The sequence below is a fragment of the Enhydra lutris genome, unplaced genomic scaffold, assembly GCF_002288905.1.
Source record: "Enhydra lutris kenyoni isolate GAN:26980312 unplaced genomic scaffold, ASM228890v2 scaffoldscaffold17, whole genome shotgun sequence".
Taxonomy (NCBI): Eukaryota; Metazoa; Chordata; class Mammalia; order Carnivora; family Mustelidae; genus Enhydra; species Enhydra lutris.
The window spans coordinates 42932635-42956885 of NW_019154101.1; the positions used below are offsets into that span (position 1 = coordinate 42932635).

The 24251-nt window shown below is 35.0% G+C and overlaps 1 protein-coding gene across 6 annotated transcripts in view; it reads left to right on the forward strand.

The window, feature by feature from the left end:
- LOC111147534 (SUMO1/sentrin specific peptidase 6) overlaps positions 1-24251 on the forward strand; it is a 124807-nt gene that overhangs the window by 81411 nt on the left and 19145 nt on the right. For 5 of the 6 annotated variants that reach the window (XM_022503604.1, XM_022503608.1, XM_022503605.1 and 2 more), the window contains 7 exons: positions 382-614; positions 3510-3680; positions 10722-10755; positions 11156-11350; positions 12591-12817; positions 14137-14246; positions 14400-14516. In XM_022503604.1, coding sequence (XP_022359312.1) covers positions 382-614; positions 3510-3680; positions 10722-10755; positions 11156-11350; positions 12591-12817; positions 14137-14246; positions 14400-14516 — 1087 coding nt within the window. The remainder of the gene's footprint in view (positions 1-381; positions 615-3509; positions 3681-10721; positions 10756-11155; positions 11351-12590; positions 12818-14136; positions 14247-14399; positions 14517-24251) is intronic. The other variant, XM_022503610.1, reaches the window with a different exon arrangement.

Below are 24251 nucleotides of genomic sequence, written 5' to 3' on the forward strand. Positions count from 1 at the left end.
CAATTTGTATGCAGATTATCTTCATTCTTGAGACTTTCTAGAACTCTGAAATAGATCTATGATAAACATTTAAATTTTGCTGTAACTTGTGTATGTTTCCTGTGTGGGTGATGGTAATGGACTACAGAATAATTACATATTTATATATCCTATTTTAAAAAGCCAGTTTCTTATGCTGTCTTCATTTTTAATTGTCTCCAAATTTAATTTTTCATCAGATAGAATGGATTGTATCTTCATTCGTTTTTATTAATCTCAGTTCTGGAAGAGATCTGGAAGAGATCCAAAGCAAATTTGGTATCTTTCCCACTTTGGTATAAATATTTACATATTTAACTGACAGAAATGAAATACCTGAAGTATTTAACATTTTCTTTATAGTAATTTTGTCCAGTGATGATGATGATGATGACAATGACAGGACTAACAGAAGAGAAAGCATATCTCCTCAACCTGCTGATTCAGCATGTTCTTCCCCAGCACCATCCACTGGAAAAGTAGAAGCAGCACTAAATGAAAATATCTGTAGAGTAGAGCATGAACTAAGAAGCATTCCAGCAGATTCAGAGTTAAATACAGTTACATTGCCAAGAAAAGCAAGAATGAAAGACCAGGTACTTTTCACATTTATTGACATTTATTCAGATTAAGTCCCCCCTTTGGAATGTAAATACTTTTTTAGAGGGAAATTTAACAATGTCATTAGGAGAAAAAGATACATTATTCCTTAAGTGGGGCTTAAAATAATTGATTGGAAGATTATTTAAAAGAATATTAAAACATACAAAAATCAATTTAAGTTAAAAGCCTAAAATGTGAAAAATTCAATAAGAAGAAACAATACCAACTTTATAGTGAAATATAAGTATGAAAAAGTATATATGTATAATCTAGTGACCAGGGAGAAGTCATTTTTAACTTGGATATATTATATTATGATACTGTTTTGCTGTGTTTTATTTTACATTTTAATACATAAAAATTTCAAAATATTTAGGTGGCAAAAGATAAGAGAAATTATTTCAGTAAATGGATCTAGAAAGGAGTGTTTGTAATTTGTAATCTAAAGATAGAAAAAGACAAAAAGGGGAGAAAATTAAAATAACAGTTTCAAAATTAATACAAAATTGATTAATATGGACTGCTGGCTAGACTCCAAGGGAAACGGTGCTTTTCTGTTTTGCAGGTGGAAAAGAAAGTTGTTACAGTCTTTTGGGAACACAATTATAAGAACATCTATTAAAATTTTTGAATGTGTAATGAATGACCAAAATATTCATTCCCTAAACTCAATCTCAAAAGAAACTTCTCACTACAGAGAGGGAATATCTAAGACTGTATATGTAAACATTATTGGCATTGGCAAACAAATGCAAACAAAATCTTGTTTATTAATATGGAAATGGCTGAAGAAATTGTGGTCTATCTGTACTGTAGACTGTTATGCAGCCATTGGCTAAGAATAAGAGCTGTATAAATGACTTTTAGGATTTCTACGTGGTATCGGTGGGTAGGATACCAAGTTACAGAAATATATGCATATTTTCTTATTTTTATAAAAAGAACTTTTTTTAAAAAATACTTGTATGTTAAAAGAAATTACATATGTGTATACATATATCAGGAATTGTTACCAGTATAAAAATATGGAAACATACATTTGGTTGTTAAGATGGAAAACAAATGAAAACAAAGTATCTATAATGATATAATGGTGATAGAAGAATATGAATTACTGTTTTTCATATAATTTGGGGAATGCCTTTTCAAGCATTTTAGCCAAGCAAAAATAGTAAATGAAGAGATGAATATATTTTATTGAATGGAAAGTACAGAACAGTTTGCCAAAACATCAAAACTGAATTTGATAGGTGATGAAGTATTGAAAATGAAATTAAAATATGTTTTGTTAACTGTCAGATTGTTGATAATTTTTAAGTATATAATAGTGCTCATTTTGGTTAGTGTTTGGAGAAATGGAAAATTGAATGTGTAAATTGGTACAGCTATGTATTGGAAGGCAATTTGGCAATACTTACATATACCATGATTCAGCTGCAAAAATGCTTGGAGAATAGTGTGTCATGGGGTAAGGTCAGAGAGAACTCACATGTCCAGTCTTACGAGGGTTCAATTAAATAAATAATAGATTTCCATATGATGGAATATGTGGGTGAACAGCTTTCAGACTGGCACACTGAAGGATAAGGGATCCTGAATGCTCTTTTAGAGGCTTCTTGGGAGGATATGGACCACCCACTTCTAGACTCAATCTCTCCACTTTGGATTCAACTGGACCAGCTCTTAAATTATGTGTTTATTATTGACCTAAATAACATTTCATTTGGAGAAATAATTCTGAAACTAAAGAAAAAAGCTTTTAAACCTCAGTAGGTTTCTATTAATAATTTGGGAAAATATTCATGATTAATCTGTTAATAAGCCTGAAAAAGCAGTTTGCAGTAGTGTGTGTGTGTGTGTGTGTGTGTGTGTGTGTGTGTGTGTTTTGTTTTGTTTTGTTTTAATACGTGTTTTATGTCATACATCATAGAAATGTCTCTAGGGGGACAGTGGGAGAATAATGTTTATCTCTATGCAGGAGATTTTTTTTTCTTGCTTTCTATCAAGACCATGTTTTAGTCTTTGTAATAAATTTTTTATCATAACTTCAGTACCATTACATTATATACTCAAAATAATTTATTATGATTATTTTGCATGTGAAAGTGACTGGAACATAACAGATCAAGTACTTTAACATTTTCAAATATATAAAGAAGAATCCTTTTGTAAATAACCATTCCCCTAAGTACCTGTTTTCTAAAGAATGCTGATTTAGGGATGCCTGGATGGCTTAGTCACTTAAGGGGCTGCCTTCTCAGCCCCCCTGCATCAGGCTTCCTGCTCAGCGGGGAGTCTGCTTTTCCCTCTCCCTCTGCCCTTGCTCCCACACCCCCGCTCCGCTTGTGGTCTCTTTTGCTCTCACCTGTCTCTCAAATAAATAAATAAAATCTTACCCCAAAAAATTGCTGATTTAATCCAAACATTATAACCCCGCACTACCACTATTACTAGCCAGCTTTTATCTAACATTTTACTGTGCATGAAGAACTGTGCTAAGCTGCCTGTATGCATTACCTCATTTGAATAGATGCTCTTAATATAATAGTTTAGGAAATCAAACCTTAAGGAGTTACTATTGTTTTAAAAGTCAGATAATTAAAAGATGGTATAGCTATGATTTGAACCTAGGCAGTCTGATTCCCAAATTACCATTTCTCAGTGCTGTGCTACTAATGGAATTTCATGTAATGACTAGGTATAAGGTATAGCTGAACGAAATAGGAAGGATTTCTATTATATGAAATCAATAAATATTTATTCCCCTGTTGAAGTAAAACTTTTAATAATTACATTTTTTATGTTGCATCTTCCTTGCATATGTGTACTTAGTTTTGCAGCCTTGTTTTAGTTGCTTAATTAAGTGAAAACGTTTTTTTCTTTTTCAGTTTGGAAATTCTATTGTCAACACACCTCTAAAACGTCGTAAAGTGACGTCTCAAGAAACTTTAGTTGATCCTGTATCTTTAAGCTGCCAAAGTTCCTTTGACAGTGTCATTTTAAACTGTCGAAGTATACGAGTAGGAACACTCTTCCGGCTATTAATAGAGCCTGTAATTGTAAGTACATTCTTAAGCTTTTTACTGTACCAATTATGAGATTCAAAATTCCATAGCTAAGGCTAAATATAATATTTTAAAATTTGTAAATTAAAATGTTTAACTTAATAGGATATTAAAAATTATTTCAAGATTTCAAATTGCTTTAAGAGAATATAGACAAGTATAAACAGCTCCTCACAATAAGTCAATGGGTAAAAACTTATAATGTAATGTTCAAGGTAGTACATACTCATAACAGAAAGATAATTATTCTCACTAAGTTAGAAAACCAGTATGTTACTGTTTTATTCTCATGCCAACTCACTGCATGAAAAGAGTATTTCTTTTTTTTTTCTTTTTTTTTTTTTTTAAGATTCTATTTATTTATTTGACACAGAGAGAGACACTGAGAGAGGGAACACAAGTAGGGGGAGAGGGGCAGGGAGAAGCAGGCTTCGTGCTGAGCAGGGAGCCCGACGCCATAGCTTGATCCCAGAACCCTGGGATCATGACCTTAGCCAAAGACAGATGCTTAATGACTGAGTCACCCAGGTGCCCCGAAAAGAGTATTTTAAAGAACAATAATGAGAGAAAGAAGGACCCAAAAGCTTTGGGGGCTGCGGAAAAATGTCTTACAGCATTAAGAGTCTTAGAAGTAGATTATTGGAATATATTGCCACCCGAGAGACATTGTGCTCTTGGACTAGTTTGGTGTCCATGCCCAAAGGACTTGTCATACCTGCTAATTCTGCTGCCACCAGTCTAATTCAAATACATATTTTCTATTTGAAATTTTAATACATTACATTTAAGCAGCATTAACCAGCCTTTTTAGTTATTTTTCTTTTTTCCAATGTATTCTACACATTATTGGTGGATTAATCTTCCTGTAGCACTGCACTTAGTTTGTACCTTTTATTTTATAATGACTTAACTTTGTGTCCCCAGATACCTGTTTTCATCTATTCTTTCAAACCCAGTCCCCTAGTATTATTTCTTTTTCTTTTCCTTTTTTTTTTTTTTTTTTTTTTGACAGACAAGAGATCACAAGTAGGCAGAGAGGCAGGCAGAGAGAGAGGAGGGGAAGCAGGCTCCTGGCTGAGCAGAGAGCCCGATGCAGGACTGCGATCATGACCTGAACCAAAGGCAGAGGCTTTAACCCACTGACCCACCCAGGTGCCCCCCAGTATTATTTCTTATATGTAAAGCAGAGTCTTTAAGAACATATATTGTATTACATATGGAAAGTTATAAGGTAGTTTTATTATTTAAATTATGGTAAGTAGTAGTTATTTATTTTCTAGGAGTCATAATTTCGAGATAAAATATGATCGAAAGGAAGAAAAAGACCTATAAGTTAGTATAGGAGAAAATGAACTATGGACTTGATTTCTTACTTAGAGCAAAGCTGTATGGGAAACCTGATTTTTTTTTTTTTTTTTTTAGTCATTAAGTCCAGCTTCTCAGCATTAAAAAAAGTACTCCAGAGATTTAAAGCAAATTACATATAGACTACACCATCCAGTACCCAGTACTGTTGTAACATACATCAAGCTTGTCAGGGATTTATGAAATTTATGTTTTGTTACAAGTCTTCATATTATAGATTATCTTTCCTGGTTTCTGTCCATCAACAAAAATATCATTCTAGGGACACCTGGGTGGCTCAGTTGGTTAAGCGGCTGCCTTCGGCTCAGGTCATGATCCCAGCGTCCTGGGATCGAGTCCCACATCGGGCTCCTTGCTCAGCGGGAAGCCTGCTTCTCCCTCTGCCTACCACTCTGCCTGCCTGTGCTCATGCTCTCTCTCTCTCTAACAAATAAATAAATAAAATCTTAAAAAAAAAAATATCATTCTAAGTCAAAATACCTCAAAAATTCTCAGGGATACCCTGTAGGTTTTATGGCTCTCACCACATTAACACTGTTATTCAGAACTTTTCAATATCATAAAGTTTTGCTGGTAATTGAGACATTTAGTTGAAAGTTGCATTTTTGGTCTTAAGGCTACCTAACAAGAACTGCATTGGGGCGCCTGGCTGGATAAGTTTGTAGAACATGTGACACTTGATCTAGGATTTAAGGTCTTCTCTCCACACATCTTAGAGATCGCTTTAAAAAAAGAAAAAAAAAACTATATTAAAATTGGAGTGAAACGTTTTTTACATGAAAGTTGCATGTTAGGTTATATATGATCTAGTGAAGGAAACTAACTTCATGAATTTACTTTAAGAAATAAAGGACAAGGGACACCTGGGTGGCTAAATGGGTTAAAGCCTCTGCCTTTGGCTCCGGTCGTGATCCCAGGGTCCTGGGATCAAGCCACACATCAGGCTCTCTGCTCGTCGGGGAGCCTGCTTCCCCCTCTCTCTCTGCCTACCTCTCTGCCTACTTGTGAACTCTATCTTTGTCAAATAAATAAATAAAATCTTTTTTTAATAAAATCTTAGAAGACAAACTTTTTTTAATTTTAAAAAAATAAAGGCAGTATATATAATATAAAATGTGTTCATACAGGGTTTTTATTTTTTAAATGCTAGGTGAAATATCTCAGCCAATAAGTAGTTGTGTATGTGGAATATTGTAATCTGTGGTATTAAATTTCTTTGTACCATGGAATTGTCCAGAGAACATTCATTGATGAAGTATAATTAATTTGTAATTTCTTCAGATAACATATTAAAAATAAAGATGATTTGGGGCACCTGGGTAGCTAGCCACTTAAGCATCAATTCTTCATTTTGGCCCAGGTCATGATCTCAGGGTCATGGGATTGAGCCCTGCATCAAGCTCCAAGCTGGGCATGGAACCTGCTTTGAATTCTCTACCACCCACCCCACACCTCTCTTCACTCTCTTTCTCTAAAAAAAAATTTTTTTAAGTAAAAGATGAGGGACACCTGGGTGGCTCAGTTGTTAAGCATCTGCCTTTGGCTCAGGTCATGATCCCAGAGTCTTGGGATCTGTACCTGCATTGGGCTCCCTGCTCAGCGGGAAGCCCTGCTTCTCCCTCTCTCACTCCCTCTGCTTGTGTTCCCTTCTTGTTGTGTTTCCATCTATAAAATAAAATCTTTAAAAAATTTAAAGATGATTTGACATTTTCTTCTTGAATATAACTTCCCTAGGTTTTATAATGAAACGATTTACCTGCCATGTCATCGATATTCTCAGATTTTAAATGTTTTATTGTTTTATGTACTTTATTAAATCTCATTTATTATTGGATAATTTAATTATTTTAAATTCATTCATTGGAAGAATTGGTACTATCTAGAAGTGCCAATTTTAAATCTTTTTATTGTATTTTTATTCTTTTTTTTTAAGATTTATTTGAGAGGGACAGAAAGCATAAGCGGGGGAGGAGGAGGAACAGAGGGAGAGGGAGAAGCAGAGTCCCCAGTGAGCAGGGAGCCCAATGCCAGGCTCGATTCCAGGACTCTGGGATCATGATATGAGTCAAAGGCAAGCATTTAACTAAGTCACCCAGGGGCCCCTGTTATGCTATGTTATATTGTTTTATTCTTAAGTAAGCTCTCTATACACATTGTGGGCTGTACTTAAGACCCTGAGGTCAAGAGTCACATACTCTACCAAGTGGGCCAGCCAATTTTATTTAAAAAGTAGTGCCTTTAAATGTAAATCCTTTCGTTTTACAGGGAAATTGCTTACATTATTAGGAATACCCTATATACTCATATAATTTAATTCCTCATTTTTCCAGTGAGAAAATTGAGAAGATCTAAAATGAAGGTTTCAGCTTGGTGTCTACTTGTAATTTAGTTACACACAAATTTTTACATGACAGATACTTAGACATGCTTCTTTTTCTTTTTATATCTCATATGCCAGTGTTATTTAAATGCTTCCATTTTAGTGTTTATGTCATCCTTATTGCTACTTTTTGAGTCATCTGACATAATTTTTAAAGCATATAACTTCAGCTTCTATGTATGTTGGAATGTTCCCAAGCTGCAAGTAAGGTGTCCCCATTTAACATATTATCTTCAAACAGGTTTTAGAAGGTATGTTTTGTGACATGCTAGACTTTGCAGTTGTAATAATTACTAAATTTATATTTCTTTGCTTCCTTTTTCTACATTGTGAAAATTTTTAAACAGAAGAGTTGAAATAATGCTCCTAAAACTCCCAGCTAGATTCTGCCATTAGCATTTTACTAAATTTGCTTTTCATGTATCTGTTAATCTTTCCATATATCAATCCAACTTATTTTTTTTTTTTAAAGATTTTATTTATTTATTTGACAGAGAGATCACAAGTAGGCAGAGAGGCAGGCAGAGAGAGGGGGAAGCGGGGTCTCTACTGAACAGAGAGCCCGACGAGGGGCTCGATCCCAGGACCCTGAGACCATGACCTGGGCTGAAGGCAGAGGCTTAACCCACTGAGCCACCCAGGCACCCCCCAACTTACTTATTTTTAAGTAGGCTCCACACCCAGTGTTGATCTTGAACTCACAACCATGAGGTCCAAGAGTTGCATGCTCTACCGAATGAGCCAGGCCAATTATGTCCAAAGTCTAGAGTGTTCAATTAATTAATTAATTTTTAAATTTCAGTGAACATATAGTGCAATATTAGTTTCTGGAGTAGAGTTCAGTGATTCATCACTTACATAAAACACCAGTGCTCATCACAAGCCCTCTTTAATACCTATCTCCTATCTAGCCCATCTCCCACCCACCTCCCTCCATCAATACTCAGTTTGTTCTCTATTGTTAAGAGTCTTTTGTGGTTGGTTTCCTGGTTGGTTCAGTCAGCTAAGCGTCTGCCTTCTGCTGGGGTTGTGATCCTGGGGTCTTTGGATCAATCCCCATGTTGGGCTTCCTGTTCAGCGGGGAGTCTGTTTTTCCATCTCCCTCCTCCTCTTCCTCCCCTCATGATATCTCTCTCTCAGATAAATAAAATCTTAAAAAAAAAAAAAAAAAAAAAAAAAAAAGTCTCCTGTGGTTTGGGGGCACCTGGCTGGCTCAGTTGATTAAGCATCCGATTTCAGATTTCATCTCAGGTCATGATTTCAGGATTGTGGGTGTGGAGCCTGCTTAAGATTCTTAAGATTCTTTCTCTTTCCTTCTGCCTCTATTACCCCTCTCATTCTCGCTCTTAAAAAAAAAAAAAGTTTCTTTATGGTTTGTTTCCCTGTCCTTTTTTTTCTTTTCCCCCTTCCCATATGTTTATCTGTTCTCTTCTTTAATTCCACGGGAGTGAGTCATAGGGTTATTTATCTTTCTCTGACTTACTTCACGTAGCATAATACACTCTAGCTCTATCCACGTCATTGCAAATGGCCTCCAATTTATTTTTAAACGCATTTTGAAATTCTTGTCTATGTTTTCATTCTCTTAACACAACACACACAGTGAGTATTAATTCAGGATGTAGTGGGCTTAATATGTCTTCTGGATGTTAAAAATCTAGTTAGAAAATCATCTTTTAGGAGCACCTGGGTGGCTCATTCGGTTAAGCGGCTGCCTTCGGCTCAGGTCATGATCCCAGCATTCTGGGATCGAGCCCCACATCCCCCACATCGGGCTCCCTGCTCAACGGGGAACCTGCTTCCCCCTCTCCTCCAGCTAATGTTCTCTATCACTATCTCTGTCTCTCACTCTTAAATAGATAAAATATTTAAAAATCACCTTTTAGACTACCAATAATAACTGATTGAGGCAAGATATCCAGTGGATTCTAAAGCCATTAGCAGAAAGGTTATTAGGGAACAGGATATTCACAAGCTTTCAAGTATCTCTCCACAGATTACTATTCAATTACTAAGAGAAAAGTATATTTTAACAGCGGAAAGACCTGGCACATTGCCTTTGCCAAGTGATTAAGTTTGTTAACAGTAATGGGACAGCCTGACATCATATTCCTTCCAGTATGATGTAGTAGGAGGTACAAAACATCACCTGTATGCTGTATTAGGTGGAAAGGTGTGGCCTGAATTTTACAATGAGGCAACACAAGTTCAAGATGTTGTATATTTTGCAGAACCTAGCCTGGATTCTCAAAGGTCATGTTATGAAGAACAGAAGGCTTATTTCTGGTCCTGACAGGGGTAGACAAAAGAGACAAATGTAACCTTGACAGAATCATGGATTGGAGAAGTTAAAACACAATAAAAGGGGTGCTTGGTTGGTTCAGTCAGTTAAGCATCTGAATTTGGCTCAGGCCATGATCCCAGGGTCTGGGGATTGAGCCCCATGTTGGGCTCCCTGCTCAGTGGCCTGCTTCTCCCTCTCCTGCTCCTACTGCTTGTGCTCTGTATGTCAGTTAAATAAATAAAATCTTAAAGTAAAATAAAACACAATAAAGAACAATTTTGAATAAATGGGAAAGTTTGAATAAGAAGTGTATGTTGGGGGCGCCTGGGTGGCTCAGTGGGTTAAGGCCTCTGCCTTTGGTTCAGGTCATGATCCCAGAGTCCTGGGATCGAGCCCCACATCGGGCTCTCTGCTCAGCAGGGAGCCTGCTTCCTCCTCTATCTCTCTGCCTGCTTCTCTGCCTGCTTGTGATTTCTGTCAAATAAATAAATAAAATCTTAAAAAAAAAAAAAAAAGAAGTGTTTGTTGGATAGAGTTAATCTTGGTTTTCTTAGGTGTGGTAATGCTGTGTTGGTTGTGTAGGAGAATGTCATTCTTGGAAGATAGATGCTGAAGGATTTGGGGTTGGAATATCATGATGCCCTCTGCTTTAACAAAGGGAGGTGTGTATGTACATAGAGTAATGGGGAGTAGGTGTGGCAAAGTTTTAATAGTGAATCTAGGTAAGGAGTATTCAGGATTTTGTTGTGATATTCAGTCAACATCTCTTTGAAGTTCTAAGAAATAAACCGATAATGTAAGAAATGTTCTAAGTGCTTGAATAAAAAGGTGAAACTTGCCTTTCTGAAAGATAATTTGGCATGGGGGTGATATCTCATATTTAAGTACATGGTAGATGGTTTCATTTTTTTGCCCTCTGTAGCCTCTCAAATAATGTGTCATTTAGGGTATTTGTAGCAAAATCATCGTAAGTCTGTGATTGGTACTAATTTATCTTATTTTTTAGTTTTGTTTAGATTTTATCAAGATACAGCTAGAAGGTAAGTTGTTTTATGTCTTTTTACTCACTAAAGCTTTCTTTACAATAAAACACTTTGCAGGAATAAAATATTAAATGATATTCATAGAGTTCATGAAGATGATTAGTTATTACATATTTCTTAACAAAGGGCATGTATTTTAATAGTGTAATTTTATTTTGTAACATCATAAAACCTGTGTTTAATTTTATAAGTATACTTCTTTAGAATCCTCTTCATTTGGAAAACATGTAGAAGCTTCTTTAAGATAGTTCTAAAGATTTTTCATTTCTCACAACACTTAATATTTTTAGAGCGTAGCAAATACGTGGTTAACTTTAAACTTGTATTTCCTTACAGTTTCCTCCGTTCATGATTTTAAGAATTGATTCCTTTTCCAATTCCATTTATTTTCCCCCAGAACCAGAAAAAGATCCTGTAGGGATTACTTTAAATACCTCTGATCTAACTAAATGTGAATGGTGTAATGTCCGAAAATTACCAGTCGTGTTTCTTCAGACAATACCAGCAGTTTATCAAAAGCTGAGCATGCAACTGCAAATGAATATGGAGGATAAAGTTTGGAATGATTCTAAGGGAACAAATAAATTAACAAGTAAGTTTTGTAGAACACCTTATAATAATACAGTGCATTGTATAGCACAGTGTGAGTGTGCTTTAATAGATGCCTTAGATGTGTATTATCTACAGTCCTTACAGTGATCTTGTAAGAATAATTATGTATCTGGGGCGCCTGGGTGGCTCAGTGGGTTAAAGCCTCTGCCTTCAGCTCGGGTCATGATCCCAGGGTCCTGGGATCGAACCCCACATCGGGCTCTCTGCTCAGCGGGGAGCCTGCTTCCTCCTCTCTCTGACTGCCTCTCTGCCTGCTTGTAATCTCTGTCTGTCAAATAAATAAATAAAATCTTAAAAAAAAAAAGAATAATTATGTATCTATATTTATATACATATATATTATATAATAAAATTACCATTTTATAAATGAGGGGAAAAGCCCACAGAAAGTGGAATTTCTAAAGATGAAACCCAGGTTTACCCATTTAGAAGGTTTTCAAAATGGGTTAAAACTCAAAAAAGGTTTGCATTCCTTATTTTAACACTGTAATCTGAGTAAAATGAAAATTTTTAATGTACTGGTAGGAGTACTAAGTGTAAATCAACCATATAATTCTAAAATCCTTGAAACATCTTGAATAGGAAGTTTGCTGGCTCCTATAATAAGTCTTCATCCTCTGCAATAATAGATGGAGTTCTCCAAATTGCTTCCCTTCGCTTCTGATGTTTATGACATAGCATGACTAATTGTAAAGTAAATACTTTCAGCAGTAATTGCTGCTTTAGCTTAATGATGAATAAATGGTAGCTGCAAGACTAGGTACATTAGTGAACAATAGTGGGGGGGTTTTTTTGTTGATTTTTTTTGTTTGTTTGTTTTTTCCAGTTAATTTCTCTAGAGCTATTAATAAACCTGGCAGTTTCTTATTTGTGTTTGACAAAAATGTTAATTGAAATATACTTAAAACTGTATATGGATCCTATTAGATGAAATGTATTAGTTACATCCATGAATAGATTTGTTCTTAAATTTGCTGCTAGGGTAATATATTCTGGTTCCTTTTTCTTAATAACTTTTAGGTGACATTGTTAGGTGACACTGTCATTGGTCTTTATTCCAGTATTTGTTACATATCCACTGTATATCAAACAGTAATTTGAACATTTACACCAGATTTCTGGTGATACCCTTGGAAACAAGTAGTTGTTACTCTTTTTCTAATATTTATTTGCCCATTTTTTTTTCTTTTAGACTTAAAGTTATATTGATTTCTTTTCAGATTTGGAAGAACAGTACATAATCTTAATTTTTCAAAATGGCCTTGATCCTCAGGCAAATATGGTATTTGAAAGTATCATTACTGACATTGGCATAAAGAATAATGTGTCCAATTTTTTTGCGAAAATTCCCTTTGAAGAAGCCAATAGCAGACTTGTTGCCTGTACAAGAACCTATGAAGAGAGCATCAAAGGAAGTTGTGTGCAAAAAGAAAACAAAATTAAAAATGTAATTATGTTTTTTAGTTTTTTAAATAATGGGTAACTTTAAAGTGAAATATGTTTCATTATCATACTGCTCATTTTGGAGTTAGATCTTTTTGATTCCATTTCAGAATCATTTGCTTTTATATGTGATCTGTAAACTATGTGTCAAAACATTAATGGCGGGTAGATGACTTATGACACAAACAGTACTTGGTATAAGTTTCAGAAGCAGCGTTAGTTCCTTTCCATACTGTATTCTTACCTTTTAATCTTTTCTTTCTCTCTCATCCTTTTTTCTCCACCCCGCGCCCCCACTCTGAACATACATGTTCATATACTGCTACATTCAAATTGATTGTTACTCTTAAATTTGGTAGTGGTTCCCAGTGATGCCATTGACTTCAATACAGATAAAGGAATTTTGGTCCTTGATGTACATTTATACGTAACATGTGCATACATGGTTGGGAATTTGGGAAACAAAGAATACATGCCATTTGATTGTGACTATCAACATATCTATCCATTTCTAGAATAACTAATCATATAGTTTGTAACTCTGAAGTCAAAAACTGTGTACTCTTATAACACATAGTACAACATTAAATAACACAAATTTGTCCCCTAACCCAGCAACTGAATTTTACTGTCTTAATTTATTTAGAAGTACTTAAAATCTTTCATCCTGCCTAAAAATTGGAAATAGGTCTATCCAAGGCACAGTCTTGGTGAAGCTGAGCAAAGTCTCACCAGAGAAGAGCTATTCACACAGTTGTGGGTTGACGAAAAGAACAGAAGAAAGGGGAACCATTCCTCTTCTTTTGCAGAACTTGCCTCAAGAGGTTATTGATAAGGAAGAAAAGAGCAACTGAAGCCATAACACAGCTGTAATAGAATAAAATTTCAACGCAAGGCTCTTTCTTAAGGACTTCATTCTGGGGAGCTGAAGCTCATTGGACTATGTTCCCTAAGCCTCTGCTCTCATACCCCATGGATTGCCTAATCATTGAACTTAGGAAGGGCTCCACTCCCAGAATCAGAAACCACTGTATCTGTTCTTTGGATTTACAGATATAATTTCATAAGGATGATAGAGATCATAGACAAGATACCAGTAAACCATTGTTACAATAATTGGAAGACTATCACTGTTATAGAAAGTACACACACAAAGAATGTGGGCCCTAGTTTTGCCTGTTTCTTATTTTTAATTGTTAAAAATCATATATACTTTTTAAATTCACATTTAAATTTTTTTTAAATTGTATTCTTGCTTTGTGTTTGCTTTTTTATTGAAAACTTTCCCAATTGATTTTGTAAACTGATAATTTCCTTTACCAGGTGTCCCTTGAATCTAAAATACAACTTAAAAACAAGCAGGAATTCCAGTTTTTTGATGATGATGAAGAAACTGGAGAGAATCATACCATCTTCATGGGCCCTGTAGAAAAGTGAGAGTATTGATTTACGTTTGCGATGCTCTTAAATTTGTTTTCTTTTTTATTACATTTCAATTACATACATACACACACACATACATATTTGCTCATTTGCTTGTGTTTTTTGTGTTTTTTTTTTAATTTGTTTGTTTTATTTTTTTACAGGTTGATAGTATATCCACCACCTCCAGCTAAGGGAGGTATCTCTGTTACTAATGAGGACCTGCACTGTCTAAGTGAAGGAGAATTTTTAAATGATGTTATTATAGACTTTTATTTGAAGTAAGTTAATTTTCTACCTTCTTTAAGCATATCTTTTAACATTCTGTAGTGTATATCTTTGTTTTCTAGAATCAGAACTGTTTGGGTTTTGAATTCTATCACTGCAACTTATTGTGTGATGTTTGGGAAATTATTTAATGTCTCTACCTATGTTTTCTCATAAAAAAAGTGAGAAGAGTAGTAACATCTAAAAGGGTATGAGAATTAAATAATACATGTCAAGCGTTAAGAAAATACTTGGCCCATGCTGCATGTTCATAAATGCTGGCTTATTGTTATTGTTATACTATTTTAGGCCTTTAAAAAATTGTTACTACTCTAGGTAATAAACTATTGAGCAAGCACAAAAGTATGATTTTACTTGATATTTAGTGCCAGCTATGTACCACATACTGTGTTAGAAATTTATGGTCTTATAGGGAACACAAATACAGGATTAAACATTGACAGAAGTATTAACATGGTGTAGACACAGCAGCAAAACAGTGCTTCATTCTCTTTGGGGGTTGGAAAATAGAAGGGACCAAGATTCTTTCCTGGAAGAGCTTACATCATGACCCAGTATACACATGCATATACATGTATGTGCAGTGTGTTTATACATGTATAAATTTGTATGTGTTTACTGGTTTGTGATATAAAAGGAGTGTGTATATGAAACAAAACAGAATTATTAGTGTATCCAGCACTTGCCAGTATTTTCTAGTTTATTCAAATGTATTTCATAAAACTTTTTTCTGAAGAACTGGTTGTTGAAAGCTGCTGAATTGACTTCATAACCTACTAATGGTTGCAGCCAGCCATTTGGGCAAAAGAGTACATTGTTACAAAGAGTAAAAGGTTTTGATCAGAGATGTGGTATCATAATTGAGCTTTCCTTAAGATCATTTTGACAAGAATTATTGTTGATGTCTAGATGAGGGATGATTTAAGGAAATTTAATTAAGATGATACAAGAATCCTGATTAAGGGGCACTGGGTGGCTCAGCTGGTTCCAGCTCTTGATTTCAGCACAAGTCTTGATCTCAGAGCCATAAGTTCAAGCCCCACCTTGGACTCCATGCTGAGCATGGAGCCTACTTTAAAAAAAAAAAAAGTCTCATTAAGGCATTTTAATTAGAGTGAAAAGGAAATAAATATTCTTTTTAGAGGTAGAGTTGTTTAGCAACTGAGTGAATGGATACCAAGAAGGAGAGGAATGGTTGGTAGAAATCCTAGCTTTCTGACTAGTGAGACCTGCGAAATGATTTTCTCACTGAGTGTGAAGCAATGAACAAAAACAGAACAGGTTTGTTGGAGGAAGGGATGAGTTTGCTTTTAGATGTTTGTGATACAACAAAAGGGACAGCTGAGTATATGGTTCTGGAGGTCATTTGAGTTCTGGCCTGGAGACATATAGAATTAGGATGCTTTATTTTGCAAGTGGTAGTTTAATTATGAGAATGGGTAAAATTGCTTAGGTAGAAATAAAGAATGAGAAAAAGCTATAAAGGACAGAATCTGGAGAGTTAGGGAAGAAAGAGATTCTCATGAATAAATTCTGAAGGATTTGAGAGGTATCCATAGTTGGTTATGTCATGAAATTGAAGGGAGTTGAAAGCTTTAAAGGAGGATACATTAAGTGGGTTCTGTATAGCAGAAGTTAGGGCAGATAAAGGCTCAGAATAACTTTAAGGTCCCAGTGACCCTGAGCTAATACCAGTCAAATGTAGACCTGGACTTCTACCCTAGTCCCTGGGGGATAATGAGATACTCTTTTCTCTCTCTGTCCAGCAGAGATGGTATCAGCGGAGGCCTAGTGGGGAGACTCCCATCCTTACTTGTAACACAGAGCCCCTCTGTCTCTCATAATAGTGGCCTAGTAGAGAACCTGAATTTCCATCCCCACCTGGCAGTAATGAGGTGGAACCCACTATACCCACTAGAAGGTGGTGGTACCAGGGAAGCCTCCTAAAGCATGAAAATTAAATAACATCTAGAGTCCTGTAACATAATACTCAAAATGCCCATCTTTCAATCTAAAATTACTTCTCTCACCAACAAGCAGATCTCAAATGGAATGAGAAAACATAATATAAATAGTCAACACCAAGACAGTACAGATATTAGAATTATTAGAATTAGAATTATGACAGATTTTAAAGCATCCATTATTAAAATTCAGAGAAAAATTGTGAACATATGTGAAACTTACTTAAAATTGATATAAAGAAGAAAAAGTGGAAATTTTTAGAACTAAAACTATAGTAACAAATAAAAGCTTCTATAAGCGCAACAGAAAAATGGAGAGGACAGAGAATCAGTGATCTAGAAGATAGAACATATCACTAACTGCATCTTATTTATTTATGTATTTGAGGTGGGGAGGGACAGGGAGAGAGGGAGAGGAATAAAGAGAATCTCAAGCGGACTCCCCGCGGAGCACAGAGCCCAAGGTGGAGCTCCATGTCATGACCTGGAGATAATGCCCTGAGCCAAAATCAAAAGTTAGATGCTCATCTGACTGATCCACCCAGGTACCCCTAATTACATTAAATTTAAATGCACTATTTAATAAAAAAAATAAAAAGAAAAAGAATAAATGCACTATTTATGTCAGTTAGAAGACCAAGATCAGGGGTGCCTGGGTGGCTCAGTCGTTAAGTGTCTGCCTTTGGCTCAGGTCATGGGATTGAGTCCTACATTGGGCATCCTGCTCGGTGGGGAGCCTACATCTCCCACTCCTCCTCTCCCTGTTTGTGTTCCCTCTCTCTATCAAATAAATAAATAAAATCTTTAAAAAAAAAAAAAAAAAAGGAAAGAAGACCAAGATCAACAGAGTAGTGGACTAATTAAACACCATAGCCCAATTATGTCCTGTCTACAAAAACGTAATTTCAAAGATAATAATATATATAAGTTGAAAATAAAAGTCTGATAAAAGATATGAAGCAGATATTAAAGCAAGAGTTAACTATATTGTTATCAGAAAATAAACATAAAAACAACAATTACTGGGGCTAGAGAGCCACCAAGAAGACTTAGCAATCCTAAATGGGTATATACCATACAACATAGCTACAAAATAGGTAGAGCTACAAAAATGAACCAGTCTAAAAAGAGAAACAGACAAATCCACAAATACAGCTGGAGACTTCAGTTCCCCTCTCAACAATTAATAGAACAACCAAACAAAATCAGCAAGGTCAACATCATCAACCAACAGGATATACTTCACTTTGGGGGTAATACTATATTCTAATTATGTTAATTATATCCCATTTTTTTAAAAGATTTTATTTATTCATTTGACAGACAGAGATCACAAGTAGGCAGAGAGGCAGGCAGAGAGAGAGAGAGGAAGCAGGCTCGCCACAGAACAGAGAGCCCGATGCAGGGCTCCATCCCAGGACCCTGGGATCATGACCTAAGCCGAAGGCAGAGGCTTTAACCCACTGAGCCACCCAGGTGCCCCAATTATATACCATTTTCAAAGGTATTATTTTTCCTTTTGAAGATTTGATAGTAATGGAATATGTTTCAGTAAATTATAAAATGTATCATTGATTTGCTAGCAAGAGAAACTGCCATAGGGGTGCCTGAGTGGCTCAGTCATAAGCATCTGCCTTCAGCTCAGGTCATGATCCCAGGGTTCTGGGATCCAGCCCCGCGTCAGACTCCCTGCTCAGCCTGCTTCTCCCTCTCTAACTTCCCCTGCTTATTCCCTCTCTCGCTCTCTGTGTCAAATAAATAAAATCTTTTTTTTTAAAAAAAAAAAAGAGAAACTGCCATAGATTTTAAATGTTTAACTTTGCAGATGTTAGAGTCTTCTGAAACCTAACAAACACATACAAGAAAGAGTTTAAAAAAATGAGTTCAAAGTTCTTCATAGCTAAGACAAAAAATGTTATCTCCTACCTATGGCCAACAAGTGTATGAAAAAATTTTCGATATTATTCATCAGGGAAATAAAAGTCAAACCCACAAAGAGTTTGGAGATATATGTATATAAAATATATATCCCCATTTGGATAGCTACTATCCAAAAGAAGTAAGAAAAGAAAATAAGTGTTGCTAAAAAAGAAAAAAGAAGGAAAGAAAATAAGTGTTCTGAGAAAGTGGGCAAAATGGATTCTTTGTGCACTGTTGATGGGAATGTAAAATGGTTTAGTTATTAAGGGAAAAAGTATAGTGGCTCCTCAAAAATTAGAAATAGAACTACCCGTGATCCAGCAGTCCTACTTCTAGGTATATATCCAATAGAATTGAAAGTATGGTCTCGAAGAGATAATTGCACACCCATGTTCATAGTAGCCAAGAGGTGGAAGCCACTCACATGCCCATTGATGGATGAATGGATAAACAAAATGTGGTATATAAATACAGTGGAATATTAATCAGTTTTAATAAGGAAGGAAATCTGTCACATGCCTCAGTATGAATGAATCTGGAAGACATTATGTAAAGTGAAATAAGCCAGTCACAAAAACATGATCCCACTTATATTAGGTGTCTGTAATTGTCATATTCATAGAAAAAGAAAATAAATGGTGGTCATCAAAAGCTGAGGGATGGGAGAAAAAGGAATTGTTTAATGAGTATGGAGTTTCTGTTTTGCAAGATGGAGTTCTGGAAATCTGTTTCACAACCATGTGAATATGCTTAACACTATTGAATTCTACACATAAAAATGGTTAAGAGTGGCAGACGCCTAACTGGCTCAGCTGGTGGAGCATGCAACACTTGATCTTGGGGTTATGAGTTTGAGCCCCACATTGGGTGTAGAAATTATTTTAAAATTTTTTAAAAAAATGTTTAAGATTGGGAGTGCCTGGCTGGTGCAGTCAGTGAAGCATGAGTCTTGCCCTCGGGGTTGTGGTTTGAGCCCCACTTTGGGTGTAGAGATTTAAAAATAAAATCTTTTTAAAAAATGGCTAAGATTGTAAATTTGATGTTACGCATTTTTATCATAATTTTTAAAAAAGATTATCTCTTAATTCTAATGTATACTTTCTTAAGAAACCAAACAAAGTCTTGAGTGTGCAGGACAGTACTACTGTTGTTGGATGAAGTGTTCTGTGAATGTCAGTTTAGTCAAGTTATTTGGCTGTTTGGCTCATCTTTGTCCTTACTGATTTTATGCCTGCTTGTTCTATCAGTTATTGATAGTTATGTGTACTTGAGAAGGTTGTATAGAACAAGTATAACAAATATATATGAAAATTTATATATGAATTTATATATGAAAATTTATAAAACATATATATAAACAAAAACAAATATATATATATATATATAAAGCACGCACACACACACACACACATACTTGGATCTCGAAGTATAATGGTTTGTCTGCTTTTCCTTTCAAATTCATTTTGCCTTATATATTTTGGATATTCTTACAAGTTTATGTTTCTTGGAGAATCAACCCTTTATCATTTGTAATGTTCCTCTATATCCTTGATAATGTCTTTGTTCTTAAGCCTCCTTTGTTCACCATGAATATAGTTACTGCAGTTTTCTGTTGGCTTTTGTTTGCATGGTATGTATTTTTCATCCTTTTACTTTTAACTTATTTAATTTTTTTTTTAAGATTTTTTTTTTTAATTTATTTATTTGACAGACAGAGATCACAGGTAGGCAGAGAGGCAAGGCACAGAGATGAAGGGAAGCAGGCTCCCCGCCGAGCAGAGAGCCTGATGCGGGGCTCGATCCCAGGACCCCGGGATCATGACCCGAGCCGAAGGCAGAGGCTCCAACCCACTGAGCCACCCAGGCGCCCTTAACTTATTTAATTTTTGATATTTAAAATAGTTTTTGGTTCTGAAAGCATATAGTTGGATCTGAAAAATAAGTTGAATACCTGTATTTTGTTTACATTGTAGCTTATTATATTTCATACTTATATCTTTACTTTGTACGCTGTGATAGAGATTTTATAGTATTTGTGTATACTTTTGAAAGTCTTTACATTTTTGGGAGGCCCCTTGATATTATAGTAGCACTTTAATTAAAACTACATTAAAGTTACATTATCTAAAAGTTCTGCTTTTCTGCAAATCAGTATTCCAAATGAAAAAGGAAACCTAACAAAATCCGTGGTTTTTAAAAAATATATATGCTTATAAGGTACCTGGATGGCTCAGTTGGTTGAGCATCAGCTCTTGATTTCTGCTCTGGTCGTGATCTCAGGGTCCTGAGATTGAGCCCCACATCAGACACCCCACTTAGCAGAGAATCTGCTTGGGAATTCTCTCTCTCTCTTTCTTCCCCCTACCTCCACTTGCACTTTAGTGCTTTAGTGCTTTCTCTTGCTCTAAAATAAATCTTAAAAAAAAAAATCTGTTTATATTATAAATATATTTATATTATGTTTATATGTCTCATGACATGCTTAGAAGTTAATTTAAAAAGAGACTTTCTTCTTAAACTTAACTATATTAAAATAACTAATTCAACTGTTACTAGAACTGCATGTTATTTTCTAACTCTTCAAGTAGGAAACAAACTTTTTCACTGTGACTTTCTTAAATACAATATTGTATTAGTTCAGGGTGTATAATGGTATAATGGTTCAACGGTTCTATACATTACTCAGTGCTCATCAAGATAAAGGTACTGTTAATCCCTATTATCTAGTTCATCTATCTGCCCACCTACTTCTCTGGCAACCACCAGTTCTTAATATTTAATAGTAGAGGAGGGGGGTTGTCTCTTTTTCTCAAGGTTTGTCTTGTTTCTTAAATGCCACGCATGAATGAAATCATATGATATTTGTCTTTCTCTGACTTTCTTTACTTAGCATGTACCCTCTAGGTCCATCCATGTTGTTGCAGATGGCAAGATCTCATTCTTTTTGATGGCTGAGGAGCAATCCGTTTGTGTGTGTGTGTCTGTGTGTCTGTGTGTCTGTACACCACATTTTTATCCATTCACATATGACTAAACATTTGGATTGCTTCCCTGTCTTTGCTATTGTAGATAATGCTATGATGAACATAGGGGTGCATATGTCTTTTCAATTGTTGTTTTCATTTTCTTTGGATAAATACCCAGTAGTGAAATTACTGGATCATAGAGTATTCTGTTTTTAAGTTTTGAGGACCTCCTACTGTTTTTCCACAGTGTCTGTATCAGCGTGCATTCTCACCAACAGTGCATGAAGGTTCCTTTTTCCTCCACATTTTTACCGGTACTTGTTGTTTCTTGTGTTTTTTTATTTTATCATTCTGACAGGTATTAAGTGATACCTTTTTGTGGTTTTGATATGCATTTTCCCAATGATTAATGATGTTGAACATCTTTTCATGTGTTTGTTGACCATCTGTATGTCCTTGGGAAAATGTCTCTTCATGTCTTCTGCCCATTAATTGATTTGGTTGGGGTTTTTTTTCTCTTTCTTTTTCATATTGAGTTGTATTAGTTCCTTATATATTTTGGGTATTAACTGCTTATTGGATATATCATTTGCAGATACGGTATCTTCTCCCATTTAGTACGTTGCTTTTTTGTTTTGTTGATGGTTTTCTTCACTGTGTAAAACCTTTTTATTTTGGTGTAGTCCGAGTAGTTTAATTTTGCTTTTGTTTCTCTTGCCTGTAGAGTCATATCTAGAAAAATGTTTCTGCACTGATGTCAGAGAAATTACTGCTTTATGTTTTCTTCTAGAATTTTTGTGGTTTCAGGTCTCACATTTAGATCTTTAATCTGTTTTGAGTTTATTTTTTTGTGTGTGGTATGAGAAAGTGGTCCATCCAGTTGTCCTAACATCATTTGTTGAAAAGACTCTTTTCCCCATTGTATATTCTTGCTTCCTTTATTGTAGATTAATTGACCTTTATTGTAGATTAATATGTGTGGGTTTATTTCTGAACTCTCTATTCTGTTCCATTGATGTATGTGTTCATTTTTGTGCCAGTGCTATACTGTTTTGATTACTACCACTTTGTAGTATTTCTTGAATTTGAGATTGTATTACTCCAGCTTTGTTCTTCTTTCTCAAGATTGCTATTCTGAGTCTTTTGTAGTTCCATACAAATTTTAGTATTATTCTAATTATGTAAAAAATGTTGGTATTTTGATAAGGATTGTATTAAATCTGTAGATTGCTTTGGGTAGTATAGACATTCTAACACTATTGGTTCTCCCAATCGATGAGAGTGGAGTATCTTTCCATTTGTTTGCATCATCTTCAGTTTCTTTCATCAGTGTTAACAGCTTTCAGAGTATGTGTCTTTCATTCCTTTGGTTAAAGATATTCCTAGGTATTTTATTAATTTTTCTTTCTCCTACATAATTATTAGTGTATGAGCAACAGTTTTCTATAGATTAAATTCATTCCTGTGATTTTACAGAATTCATTTATCAGTTCTACTAGATTTTTGGTAGAGTCTTTTTTTTTTCTTTTTTAGGGATGGAGGGAGAAGGGGGGTGCAGAGGGAGGGAGAGAATCTTAGGCAGGCTTCATGCCCAGTGCAGAGCCCGATGTGGGCATGTGGGCTCAGTCTTGACCTGAGCCAAAATCAAGAGTTGGACAGTTAACCAACTGAACCACTGAGGTGCCTCTTTATGGTAGGGTCTTTAGAATTTTCTGTATATAGTATCATGTCATCTTCAAATAGTGGAAGTTTTATTTCTTCCTTACTAATGTGGCTGCTTTTTAATTTTTTTTCTTATCTGATTGCTGTGGGTAGGACTTCTAGTACTATATTAAATAAAAGTTTTGGGAGTGAACTTCCTCGTTCTGTTCCTGATCTTAGAGGAAAAGTTCTGTTTTCATCATTGAATACGATGTTAACTGGGTTTTTCACATATGGCCTTTATTATGTTGAGGTATATTCCCTCTAAACTTACTTTGTTGAGAGTTTTTATCATGAATGGATAATATACTTTATCCTGTGCTTTTTTTGCGTCTATTGACATGATCATCTGGTTTTTATCCTTTCCCTTGTTAATGTGATGTATCATGTTGGTAGATTTGTGAATATTAAACTACCCTTGCATCCCAGGAATAAATTCAGATTGCTCATTGTCAGTGATTTTTTTTAAACGTATCATTGGGTTTGGTTTGCAAACATTTTGTTGAGGACTTTTGCATCTATGTTCCATAAGAGATATTGGCCTGTAGTTCTCTCTCTCTCTCTCTCAATCTCTCTCTTTTTTTTTTTTTTTTTGTAGTGTTTTTTATCTGGTTTTGGTAACAGGGTAATGGTGGCCTTGTGGAATAAATTTGAAAGCTTTACTTTCTCTTTTATTTTTTCGAATAGTTTGAGTAGAACAGTTACTAACTTTTCTTTAAAGTTTTAGAAGACTACACCAGTGAAACCATCTAGTCCTAGATGTTTGTTGGGAACTTTTTGATTACAGTTTTGTTCTTGGTAATCAGTCTAATTTTCTTTTCTTTCTTGCTTCAGTTTTAGAGGGTTATATATTTCTAGGAGTTACCCATTTCTTCTAGGTTGTCCAATTTGTTGACATAATTTTTCATAATTTTCTCCTACTATTCTCTATTTCTTTGGTGGTTGTTATTTCTCCTTCATTTTTTATTTTATTTATTTGAGTCTTCAAGATCAGATCTTGCAAATCATAGTTTTATTCTCAAGCATTTCATTTGTTGAAAATAATCCAGTAGTTAGCATTGCCTAGAGTATGTAGTAAATTTTGCTAATAAAATCTGTTTTAAGAAAGGTTGATGTTAACTTAACAGATATTTGATTACTGACTGTTTTTAGTATAAACAGCTAAATTCATTATATT